The sequence below is a fragment of the Copadichromis virginalis genome, linkage group LG9 (assembly GCF_057382275.1).
Source record: "Copadichromis virginalis isolate Kocher_CV1m ecotype Utaka linkage group LG9, C_Virginalis_male_GT1.1, whole genome shotgun sequence".
NCBI lineage: Eukaryota > Metazoa > Chordata > Actinopteri > Cichliformes > Cichlidae > Copadichromis > Copadichromis virginalis.
In genome coordinates, this window is record NC_140626.1 from 33,800,453 (window position 1) to 33,812,744 (window position 12,292).

The 12,292-nt window shown below is 40.9% G+C and overlaps 1 protein-coding gene across 3 annotated transcripts in view; it reads left to right on the forward strand.

Annotated features, from left to right (window-relative positions):
* LOC146702350 (uncharacterized) overlaps window positions 1-12,292 on the forward strand; it is a 54,698-nt gene that overhangs the window by 26,421 nt on the left and 15,985 nt on the right. For 2 of the 3 annotated variants that reach the window (XR_014922297.1, XM_085468808.1), the window contains exons 1-2: window positions 9,622-9,906; window positions 10,889-10,995. The exons of the other annotated variant lie outside the window; for it this stretch is intronic. Coding sequence is in view for 1 of the 2 variants with exons in the window: in XM_085468808.1 (XP_085324934.1) it covers window positions 10,978-10,995 (18 nt within the window). In the remaining variant the exon portion in view is untranslated. Of the gene's footprint in view, window positions 1-9,621; window positions 9,907-10,888; window positions 10,996-12,292 lie in introns of those variants that run through there. 3 annotated transcript variants of the gene reach the window in all.

A 12,292-nucleotide genomic window follows, 5' to 3' on the forward strand; every position in this document is an offset into this window, starting at 1 on the left:
CCTGGGTCTTTTGACCCAGCGTTTTGTGTTTTCTATTATTGTGATGTATTTTGGTTCTGGTTTTCTCTTTCTTTGGGTTTTGGTTCTGTTCTTCCCCAGTTTAGTATTTAGGCTTTTCTGCCTGTGTATTCCTGTGTCAAGTCCGGATTTCTTAGTCTGTGTCTTTGCATGTGTGAGTTCCTGTTTTATTTTGTAGGTCTGTGTCTCTCGTCAGTGTTTCTAGTTTCACTTCCCTTGTCCCGTTATGTCCAATTACTCCCAGCCGTGCCTCCGTCTGTTTCAGGTCTGTTTTTGTTTAGCTTTTCCCAGTTTAGGTTACTCGCTGTTCTGTTTTTTGCCACCCTCGCCTTTGTTTGTTATCTCACTGTCAATAAAGCTTCCTCACCTCAGTTGTGCTGCATCCTGGGTCCTTTAATAACTTACACCTGGCTCGCGTCGCGAACCCTGACAAAGAAAGCATGTTATCCTCAGGCAGAGCTGCAGATGATCAAGAATCCATAACTACTGGATGGTGGACGTTTCTCTAAGCAGACAGTCAGTTCTTGGGATGCCAGCTGGATGTAGTTTCACAACCTTTAACTTAATCTCTGTGTGTTTTTGACATCTTATGCTCTGGTTTAACTTTCAAACAACCTGATTAATGAAAGCACATCAAATAACTCCTGTTTGTCATCAGCGGTGGCTTTAGGATCATCCTCACCTGCTCATGGTTGCAGTTGTTTATCGGTTGAATTGGCATTTCCTTTATAGTGTGATAAGATGTTAATAAGCGTATAAAGCTGTAAAGCCTCTTGAGTGACTTAAATCGCCTTTCTTCCTCAGTGTGATGCTCAATGTGAACTGCAGGTCGTCTTGATGATGTCTATATGCCTTAACGCATTGAGTTTCTTCAATATCATTGGTTAATTAGATATTTAGATTGATAAGCAGCCAAAATTGTGGACCTACTAAAGTGACCAGTGAGTATACAGTCTGGTTATCATCGTGTTTAACTTTGTTCACATGCACTGATGAATGAACAGCTGATGGCTGTAGCATAACACCCACTGTAGAAAACGGTATTCGTTATCAGGAAACATTAAATGCTGAGTGTTTCCTCCCCACTACAGTTGTGATATATCTTCAGGTGTCAGAACTTCTCACAGTCCTTCAATCATTCCACCAAAACACTGATGCTGAAATACCTGACACATCCCTGTACAGCACAAACCCCCCATAACCATCTAAATTAAGATTTTCTTGTAATAAAAGTAGTAAAGGGAAGAAACTTTCAACACTAGAACAGGAGGGGTCCTTTTCACATCGGACTAAAACAGCAGCTGTAATTTGTATTTACTCAAATGACTTCAGGTCTGCACAGACCTCCCCTCACCACCTCCTGAGTACCCAGGAGAACACCAAGGCGTTCGTATATAAAAGCCACTTCACCAATAACTGGTTTCAGCTTTTACCTTGTGACAGGAATGTTCTTTCACCTCAAAATGACTTGATACAAATCATGAGACACATGTTTGACAGATTACACAATAATTTTATAAGCAAATTGACATTTTAAAATATTGTAATACTATCATATGTGAGAAATAATTCCTAGAATAAAGACTGAGCTGCTTAAGACTGAAATCATTGCTTTTGTGTTTTGTGTAATGCTCTCAAAGTTACTCAGAGTTCTCTATGAAAATTATTTATTCAAGCTTTGTATCCCATTATGCATTACATCTAAGGAAGAAAATGGAAAGGTTCGAGTAATGCCAAAAAAAACCTCTCTTTTGCTGATGATGTATTGTTCCATACCTCAGATTTCATATACAGAGAGTAGGGTGCAGTGAAGGATTTTTCCTGTCCGCAAAATAAACACACAGGTGCATTTAAAACTTTGATTTCTCTGGATGAGTATTACAGTCTTTTATAGTCTTTATTTCAAGAGGTGTTTAGGATAAATGTTTTCAAGGAATTCCCTGACTTACACTATCATTGTGTGTTTAGTAGGGGTGCAACGATATTCGTATCGATATTGAACCGTTCGATACAGTGCTTTCGGTTCGGTACGCATATGTATCGAACAATACAAAATTTGTAATTTATTTTATCAACTTTCCTTCTGACGATGCTGTCTGTGTTGAGCGCTCAGTGAATCTGAGTTCGACTACTCCGCCTAGGCTGCACTGTCGAGCGCAGATTCACTGAGCGCTCAACACAGACAGCATCTCAGAAGGAAGAGCGCAGGGCAAGCTAGCGAGACAGAAGTTAAGCTCTCCTTGCAACATGGACCTCCCCCACCCTCATTCAGATCTGGTGTTTGGAATTATTTTGGTTTTCATGTGACGTATGACCCTGAAGGTAAGCGAGTCATGGACTAAAGTAAAACCGTATGTTGGATGTGCCACGCAATGCTCAATTACATGGGTGGGAGCTAGTGTGTTAGCGCAGTTAGCTCGTTAACGTGTTGGCCATCTAGCCCCACGCACGAGGCGATCGGCGGTAGCTCGTTAACGGAGATTTGCCGTGTTGTGGCGTTAAGGTCAGATTAACCTGAAAGCACTAGTGGGAACACAACGAATATGACTGCACATTTACGCCGACATCATCCTAGTGCAAAGACAAGTGGAAGCAGACAAAAAAAAGCAAGCATGCTACTAACTTTAGCCGAGTCATTTAGACAGCTGTTAGCACATGATTCTCCTTATGCTGCTGAGAATATAGCCCAGAAGAAGCGGATAGTATAGCTTTTATTTTGGAAAGAGCCATTTCTCTGTAATAAACTCTCTTTTCCAAAGATGAGTGAATCCTCAATCAGATACAGGGCTTGCAATATCGCAAGGAAAAATATATGTCAATGCTTTTGCATTCTTTCAGAAATGTAGCTGGGTAATTATGTCATTGGCATCGGTGAGCCACTGTCAATATGTGACATATTGAAATCGTGTTTGAATTTGCGCTTGTTTTTTTGCTTTCACTTTGCAATCGTGCGAACTGTGTATAGAGAGCGACAGCACTGATCTGTGAGTGATGATAATTTGTGCACCAATTCCTCTGACATCGTCTTATTAATCGTTAGCTTACTATGCAAACATGACAAGTGAAATCTCCCGCAGCTTAAACATGTGAGAGGTTGATCGCGCAGAGAATCGCTGAGCTTATGTGAGTGCGTGTGTAAAAGCAGCAGGATATATATTTGACTACGATGACCTGGATGACTGAGAACCTTCACAGACACAGATATATTATAGTTCTGCTGAGCCAAATAAGACAGGTCAGGGTGAAGAAGTGACAGCCAAAGAAAAGCTTACCACAAAACGGAGAAGTTATGACAAATCAGACTATAAGGCAAAAAGAAAGTGCAGCTTTATGGTTTCATGGACAAAATAATTTCTGTGTCTGCAATATGACGAGCTAAATAACCAGGGCTGCACATAAGTGGTCCGCAGGTGCGCATTCGCTGTCAAAATAAAAAAACACGCACAAGGGTTAGGGTTAAATTTAAAAACTGTACTTTTGAGTTAAAATATATATTTATAATTTTAATAAATGACAAATTAAAAAGGCATGAACATTTTTTTTGTATCGAAAAAATATCGAACCGTGACACCAAAGTATCGAACCGAACCGTGAATTTTGTGTATCGTTGCACCCCTAGTGTTTAGCAGACTGAAACCGATGGATCCGGTCCTCAACCCTGTCATCAGTAGCGGTTTTAGATACAGGCGACATGGGCGGTTGCCCAGGCGGCATTGTGGTGGAGGGCGGCATCACGGGCATCAGCAAAAAAAAAAAAATAATGCTCGTATTGGGAATGGCATAGGCACTGATCGGTTTTCTTTTGCCTATTTGCTGGGAGTAAGGGCGCCCTCCGTTTGCGAGGTGCGCCTGCTGCTTGCGGCACAAGGAGGAAAGGGCGGAGCGGCGAGGATTCTCTGGCTGGCTGGAGCAGCATCTAATAACCAACTCGCAAAATAAAAACAAAACAACAAACACGAAAACACCAGACATTATGATACAGACTTATAATTTGCACCGATGTTTTTCAAAATTCTATATGCGAAAAGTGAGCGCGAGAGCGCGAGAGCCCTCGGTGCGCCTGCTCGCTGCTGAAGTCAAAGTAAACTTTAATGTCATTTCCGCCATTATGGATTCATGATTTGAATCCTGGGTTGTGTGAAATCCCAGAAATAAACCTTAGACAAAGTGAATCTGTGAACTAAGGTGTAGGTCTGTTAGGTTATGTTGTGGTGATCGTCGAGTTGGTGGATTTGTGTTCATTCTGGAGTGCAAAATTAAAACCAATGTAAGATGGACAAGAAAAGTTCAAAGCCATCAGGTGCTCAGTTTAGAAAAAAGAGAAAAGAAGAGGAGGAGAAACGAGCAAAAGATACAGGTAAGCAGATGTGTGATTGGATGATGGCAGGTCATCCTGAAACAATCAGTGATGCCATTGTAAGTTCATAGGAGACGTTAAACTCGTAGTGAGACTCCTGCTTATCAGGGATGTAAATCCTTAGGTGACGGCCAAGCAGAAAAGCACTCTCCGCCTGTGAGCGAAAACCCCACCCTTTCCTATTGGTCGAAAAATGTACCATGTCAACCAATCAAGAAAATGATATGGCAACATGGCATTTAGTTGTTTAGGAAAAGGGAAGTTTTAGGAGTGACAGCGTGTTTTGAGATGTGAGGGATTTGCGACATTTAGCGCAAATCTTGTGTAGTTAGTGTGTAGTGTAGTCAATTGCCCAACATTGGTCATTATTTACTGTGGTTTGCAGACAGAGAGTTACAGGACTCTCTCCCAGACCACAGACTCATACTCATAATACAAGTCAGAGTTATATAAAGAAAAATTAAATTAAAAAGAAAGTTGTGTTTTCAAAATTGAAGTTCAAGTTATTTTTACTTCCAATAGTGTTAACATCCTACACAGGTCATGAACAAGATTGTTTTTAAGTTTCATTGTAAGTGGGCTAAAGCATTTAATTAAAAGTAGTCTAACATAAATGTAAATGCTGTAATTTGATTATTTTAATAAACATGTAACTTGGATGGATTCGATGCTGGCGTGACCACAGTGCACACGTCTGCTGTCGCTCACAGTGGTCCAAGTGTCCACTCAGGGAGTTTGTGTGTTCGCTCAGTGTGAGGGGAAAACTCTTAGGAGGCAAGAAACACAGACTCAAAGATGTTTACATGTACATGGGCGATGCCCCGGCACTATCTGTCCTGTGTGCACAACAGATGTGACACAGAGAGAATCGCGCGGGCTCTCAGTACATCCTTTATTTATACTCAAACAAGCTTTCACAGCAATAGGTGTGGCATGTACAGAACTCAATAACAACTCCTTAAAAGGAGAGACCGTTAGCTTATGTGTTGAAACAGGAGGTAGCTTTTTGGCTGTCACAGCACATTTTTTCTGCACACCATGTCTCACTCCCTTTTCCTGCTCTTCTTCCTTTAAATGGAGCTACAAATAAACATAACACAAAACTCAAAATCTTTCAACACTTAGACACATGAAAAATTAGAGGGAACATTGTTTGTGATCATTTCCAGTGTTTAGTGATCTCTGTGCCTCCCTTATATTTGGTCTCTGTGTTTCTCAGTTGCTCCGTCTCCCCTGTCAGTTGTATCCCCTAGTCAACACTGTGTCTCAGGGTTACGTTTCCTGTTTTACTTTGAAGGTCTGTGTCTTACATGAATGTACTGAGTTTCACTTCCCTTGGGTCTCATCATGTCTGATTTCTCCCAGCTGTGCTCCCCTTCTGTGTCTCATTCTCCTCGTTATTCCCCAGTGTATTCAAGCCCTGTGTTTCTCGGTGTTGACGTTACGTCCTTTCTCATGTTGTGTGTCTGTTCCTACATCTCCCAGTGTATGTTTTGTTAGATTTTGCCCAGTTTAGGTTTTGTATGGTTTTCTCTGTTCAGCAATAGAGCTGCTTTGTGACTTTCAGTCCCGCCTCAGTTGAGTCAGTGTTTGGGTCCTTTTCCTGCCTGCACACAGCCATAACATGACAAACCGTGTGTTAACTTTGCCTTATGAAAACTACGGTGGCCCTGAGAGGCCAAACGGACTGCAACTTCAGAAAACACTTGCAAAAAGAAAAATGCTGCAAAAAGAAAAGCGCTGCAAATGCACACAAAGCACAACGGAAATGGGAAAAAAGACAACGGAAAGCTTCATTTCTAAGGCTACATTAAACATTATCTTTGTTAGAATTACCTTTGAATGTATATTCCAGATATCTGTAGTATTATTAGAATCATGAGATTACAACACATTTACCTCTCCTCCACTTCTTTGAAGCGTGTCCCAGTCCTAGCGCACTGGTTAGCATGTTTTGGTTCGTGCAGCTGGTCCGTCGAGTTATTGTCTCCCCAGGAACATTTCCGTTGTCTTTTTTCCCATTTCCGTTGTGCTTTGTGTGCTTTTGCAGCGCTTTTCTTTTTGCAGCGTTTTTCTTTTTGCAAGTGTTTTCTGAAGTTGCAGTCCGTTTGGCCTCTCAGGGCCACCATAGTAAACAGTTTGACGTGACAAATAAAAGGTTTGAGCTATGATTTCACTTCCTGTATTTCAGAGTGTCGACCCAAACTTTCAGAGTCAGAATATTTGATTAATCTCTGTTGCTGCAAGACAGTAAAAACAATCACTGAATTAACTGGATTGGATAAATTATTATAGTACAAAGTTGCAAACATCACAAACAGCTATAATATAACAATTAACTAAATTATTTTTTATTTTATTTGTTTATTTATTTTTTGGCTGTCCTGTTCAGTTCTTTAGCAATCAGAATTTTTGTCTGAAGGCCAGGAAAGATGCCCAACGGATGTATTTTTTCAAGTGGAGAAAATATGCCAATGCCACATTGTTCCACTTGATTGATCTATATTATCATTGTTTATTTATTTTTTAACTTTCTTTTATTTCATTTTCAAATCCAAATTGTATTTTAAGTTATTACAAGTTGGACAGACAACAATACAGAAAGGGAGAAATAAAACAGAGGGGAAGGAGGGACAGTAAAATAAGATTTCTTTGGCTCTCGGAGGAGGTGGACCCATCTTTCACCCTCTCCCTTCCTTATCTTCCCTGCTGCTGCTTCTATGTCTTTGTCTAGTCTCATCTAACTCTAGCCTTCAAAGAGTCTCTCAGTCATGTTCTCTAAAACCTAAAGAATTATGGATTTGATCGACTGGTCCCGTAACAAAATTGACACCTTTCTGGGTTTGAGAGAGCTCAATTGTCCCGCAGACAATGTTTGCTACCGGATACTCGATGGTCGGTTGCGTTGTGTGTCTGGCTACACTCTCGATGGAGGACATTGAACGACATCTACCAATTTGGAACCACGATAAGAGTGTTCTGGCTGATTGGAGCTGTCTCGGACCTGGCTTATCGAAGAACAAGAAGCGGCTACAGCTGTTCAAAATCCCATAAGGCTGGCCGACATGACAGACGATGGGCAGGGCTGTGAGTAAGACTCTGTTATTGAACAAAATATGGATAAGGTCTTGGAGAAGCTCATGGCTGTGCAATATATCTATATTGCACAGCCATGAGCCATAGATAACATCTTTGAGAAGAAGAATAGGAATTGAGAGAATTGAGAGAATTGGTGACCAGTGATAAAATTTAGACCAACTGTAAAAATTGGATGCAGTTGTTCGCACTCAACCCAAACATTCACCATCTTCACTCATGCGGCTATCTAAGGTCGGCTAAGGTCGAAGCTGACTGGAACAACAAAAATTCTCCATGATAACAGGATTGTTGACAGAACTCTTTGTCCCTCCTTCAAGGCCACCTGGGTCCACTGGAGACTGTTGACCTCCGCTCAACCGGGTGTGGTGACACTTTCTGTGAGCTGAACACGGGATACACACAGACACATGCACGAAACATGTACACTGATACTGATACGTACTATCACCCTCCCTCCCCCGAATGCAATGCCACATCCCATGCTTACCTCCCATCTGATGTGGACGCGGAGGCGCGATCGAAGATTGCAGCAGTCCCAGATCCAGCTGTACACACTGGAATATTCTCCCATGTTGCTTAATTTTGTTTTATTGTTTTATGGTCTAATGATGTCTGTGCTCGGAAACTCTGTTTTCTAGTTTCCATGCACCCGTGCTTGCTGCCCTCTCGTCTCCACACTCCTGCAGGAAGAACACAGCCGTAAATACTTCACACTATGGCAAACTCACACTAACTGACATCTAACTGGGAAACTGACAGGAAGTCTCACGCAACGATCCAGCATCGGAGAGAACTCAACCACACTCCTAAGTAGCTCTCCCGATGAAGCTTGACCAGCTGCACACACCTACACCCACAAACAAGAAAAACAAAGAAAAAACAAGGGACAGTGTCGTGGAAAATTTAACAATAACCTGCGACACACCCAGTGAGCTTGATTTGAAGTGGGTTTAATAAACACATTGCAATGTGGAGAGAGCATCCCAGTGAAACACCATCTCTGAATTGTGGCCACCGCCCTTACATCTTATATACAGGCACACAGACAAAGAACATTCCACAAACTCTTACATGTTGGCCCCTCTCACAGGGGGGCTATACCTCCTCCCTCACAGAGAGAATTATGACCTTGTTTTCTGCTTGGCCGTCACCTAAAGATTTACATCCCTGAAAGGCAGAAGGAGTCCCACTATCTGTTTAACGTCGCCCATTACAATGGCCTCACTGTGTTAACTTTCCACATGCATGTAAACTAGTGACAGGAGTGCTCTTACTATAGTAAAGTGAGAAAGTGATATTACTATAACTAATGTAATATGATTAAATATGTGATTAATGTATGAGAAAAGAAATCTGCCACCACAACAGCAACACCAAATATACACATGTCCATAAACTATTCAAGAACCCCGGGTACCCAGACGCAGGTAAAGTGTATTTATTAAGCGCTTTTCATAGACAAGCGGTCACAAAGCGCTGCACAGGATTCTTATCATTCTTATTTTCTGGTTTGTTTGTTTCTTCCCCTTCTCATCCAGTCTGTCTCTGTGTGCTGTGATTAGTGTCCTTATGTTTGTTTACCTCCTACCTCCTCAGTCATGTCTTTGTATCTGTCTTGTGTCCAAATCTTTTTAAAGTGATGCTACATCAATGTGCTCACAGACATTTACCTTACACTATGTTCGAGTTACAGTGCATCATCTGTGAAATATAACAGAGATTACAACCTTCAGCCTTCAGTGAGCTTATGGTGAGCCTACAACGTTATTCGTTAACAACAAAGCAAACGAAGCATGGCTTGACAAGTCTAGGAGATAGTTCAAATTAAATGATTAATTCTAATCTATGTCTCAAAACCATGCAAACCAATGAGTAGTGGAAGAGGTGTAGCTAATGAAGTGGCCAGTCTGAGGGATCTCCCTCCTCCTCGCTGAGTTTCTTTTGCTGCTCTCCTTCGTGTCTTTATAAACTGGTGGTGTTGCCACAGTATTCCTACACGCATTACTGTTTTTATTTACCGATGTGCAATATCTGCACATGCTGCTCCTCTTTCTCACTGTCTGCAGCCCAAATGTGTTTTCTCAGGGCATCTGAGTCACGTGATCGCACAGTAACGAATCAAAGCAAATCAGGAAGAAGGGGGCGGAGCAAAGTGCGTGTGCAGGACAGGAGTCGAGCAGAGAGAGCTGCTTTTTCATGAAACGGGAGTAAAGTAGTGAACTTAGAGGAGAGAAACGAACTAAAGTATCGATCATAAACCACTACCAACGTCCTGATCGATATCTGCATCGATCTGCCCACCCTTGTCTCCTGGATCGTAGCTGAGATCAGCGTGAACCACGTGGGTCTCTGCTCCCTGATCTGTTTCCTGTGTTTGGAAAGAGTTGCAGCTTCATCGCGGAGTTTCTCTCGGTTTGTGGGCTCATCTAAAGGTAAGCACCGAGCTAACTTTACTGTGAGTTCAGTTCATGTTGAGTTTAGCTCCTGAATGAGGTCTTCTGCTGCTCTCCTCGGTGTCTGTTCACAGTTTATTGTGAACACGTTGAGAGAAGAGTGAGAGAGTGTTTGGAGAAAAACACCAACTAATCATTAGCTCAGCATGCTGGGAGAAGTTGGAGCAGAAAAGTCTTTTCATTGTCCCTGCAGCTGTTTTTCTGCCTGCACCAAACCTCTACAGCCTCGTTTCTATTTGAAGTGATAACAGGAAGGTGTGTGTGTTAGCACACGCAGCTGAAACTGCAGCTGCTAGAACACACTTGTTCATTATCCGCTCAGTCAATAACATTCATCCATTTCACAGACACATTACAGACATGCGTCCTTTATCAGGCTTTTTTTGTCTATAATTTGTCAAATGCATCTTTCCCGGATGATTTTAAGTCATTTTGAGTCAACGTTCAAGTTGCAGTCAGTAAATTCTTATTGATGGAGAGAATTCTTTTTTTTATAATTTTTTTAAAAATCCGAGTCCATGTTAAGAATATTCTTAAAAGTATCTTGATGAATACTTGTTGTAATGTCGTGACTATCGATCAATGGTCATGAGTGCCATAGTTTCACAGTTACTATTCCTAAAAGTAAAGATAAGATAAGATAAGATAACCTTTATTAGTCCCACACGTGGGAAATTTGTTTTGTCACAGCAGGAAGTGGACAGTGCAAAAGTTATGAGGCAAAAATTACAAAAATACAATAAGAATAAATACAGTACACAACTGTACAGAATAGAATAAAATAAAATAAATATACAATAAGATAAAAATAGAATACAAATACAAATACTATATACAACTTTATATATAAAGAGGGCGTCCGCCAAATCCAAACTGTAAATATGATGGCTTTAAATTCAATCCTGGGACACGTCCCTCTCACGTTCTTGTCTCACTGTGATGTTACTGTTTTGTGTCCCAGCTGATCAGCAGGAGGAGAAGAGTTTGACAGAGCACCAGGTGAACATTTTCAGCCGTTTGGACTCAGCTCAGCTGCTACAGTGGAAATAAATGTCATCAACACAAAAGGTGAAGAACATATCACTTTTATCAGAATCAGAAAACTTTATTTATCCTCAAGGGGCAATTAACAAACAACCGAGCAGCATACGTTGAAGATAAAGACAATAATAACAGGCAATAGGAGTGAAATAATAAATACACAGAATATACAGTATATACAGTTTTAAAATTACAGTTTTAAAAATTAAAGTGACTGAAAGATGAATAAATAACAGTAAGTGACAGCTTTTATTGAAACTGTGTGCACTTCATCAGCTGATGCTTGTTTGTCAAGATTGGAGAAGTTTCAAGAAGAGGCTTATTGACATTTTGTATGGTGATACCCAGGCTGAAACGAAATACAGTTTCTCTCGTTTTTTTCCTTTTTTGCCTGTCCCATTTGTTTCTTTTGCCATCAGAATTCTTGTCTGGAGACAAAGAAAGATGCCCAACGGATTTACTTTACCAAATGGACCATCCCGGCCTTGCTGTATTAGTCTATTTGATTTACCTTTGCTTTTATTGTTTATTTTATTTTCACTTGCTACACACGGGACAGATATGACTGGGAGAAAGAAAGAGGGAAAGAAAAACAGTGGGGAAGAGGAACTGTGATAAAGGGCAAAAAACAAAAACCAACAAATCTATATATATATCTATCAATCAATCACCTGAAATACAGTTTCTCACCAGAATCTACAGTGCAATAATCAATAAAATTAAAAAGGAAAATGGCTTAAAAAAAGAAGAGTAAAAAGGCAGTAATAAATTAAAAGGGTAAATAACAAAACATCTAAATAAAAAAAAAGAAAACAAAAACTCAAGTCTAAATAGTCACGCTCATACAGGTAGCAACAGTCCTTTCACAGAGTATTGTGTGCATCTGGGGAGTATATTGTATGCTATATGTGTGTGTAGACAGGAGGCATCACAGTAAAGCCGTGCTAATAGTTGAACGGATGGGGAGGTGAGGTTTTCTGGGCCTCCTGGGGGAGTGGAGATGCGTTTGTGCTTTTTTGATAACTGATGTGGTATTAATAAAGAAGGACAGGTCTTCTGTTTTGTCTTTATTGTTTATGAGATTATGGGATCTACGCCACACTTCAAGCTGCTCCACATCCATTCTATAAGTGGACTAATTGTTTTCAGTAATGAGACCAACCACAGTTGTCTTTGAACTTCACAATATGATTAGCACTGAGTCTGGCTTACAGTAATGTGTGAGCAGACTGAACAGCAACGGGCTCAGGACACCCCAGAGGAAAGCCTGTGCTCACCCAGATGGTCTTTGATGTGTGACTGCCTCTTGTCACTTTGTCAGGAA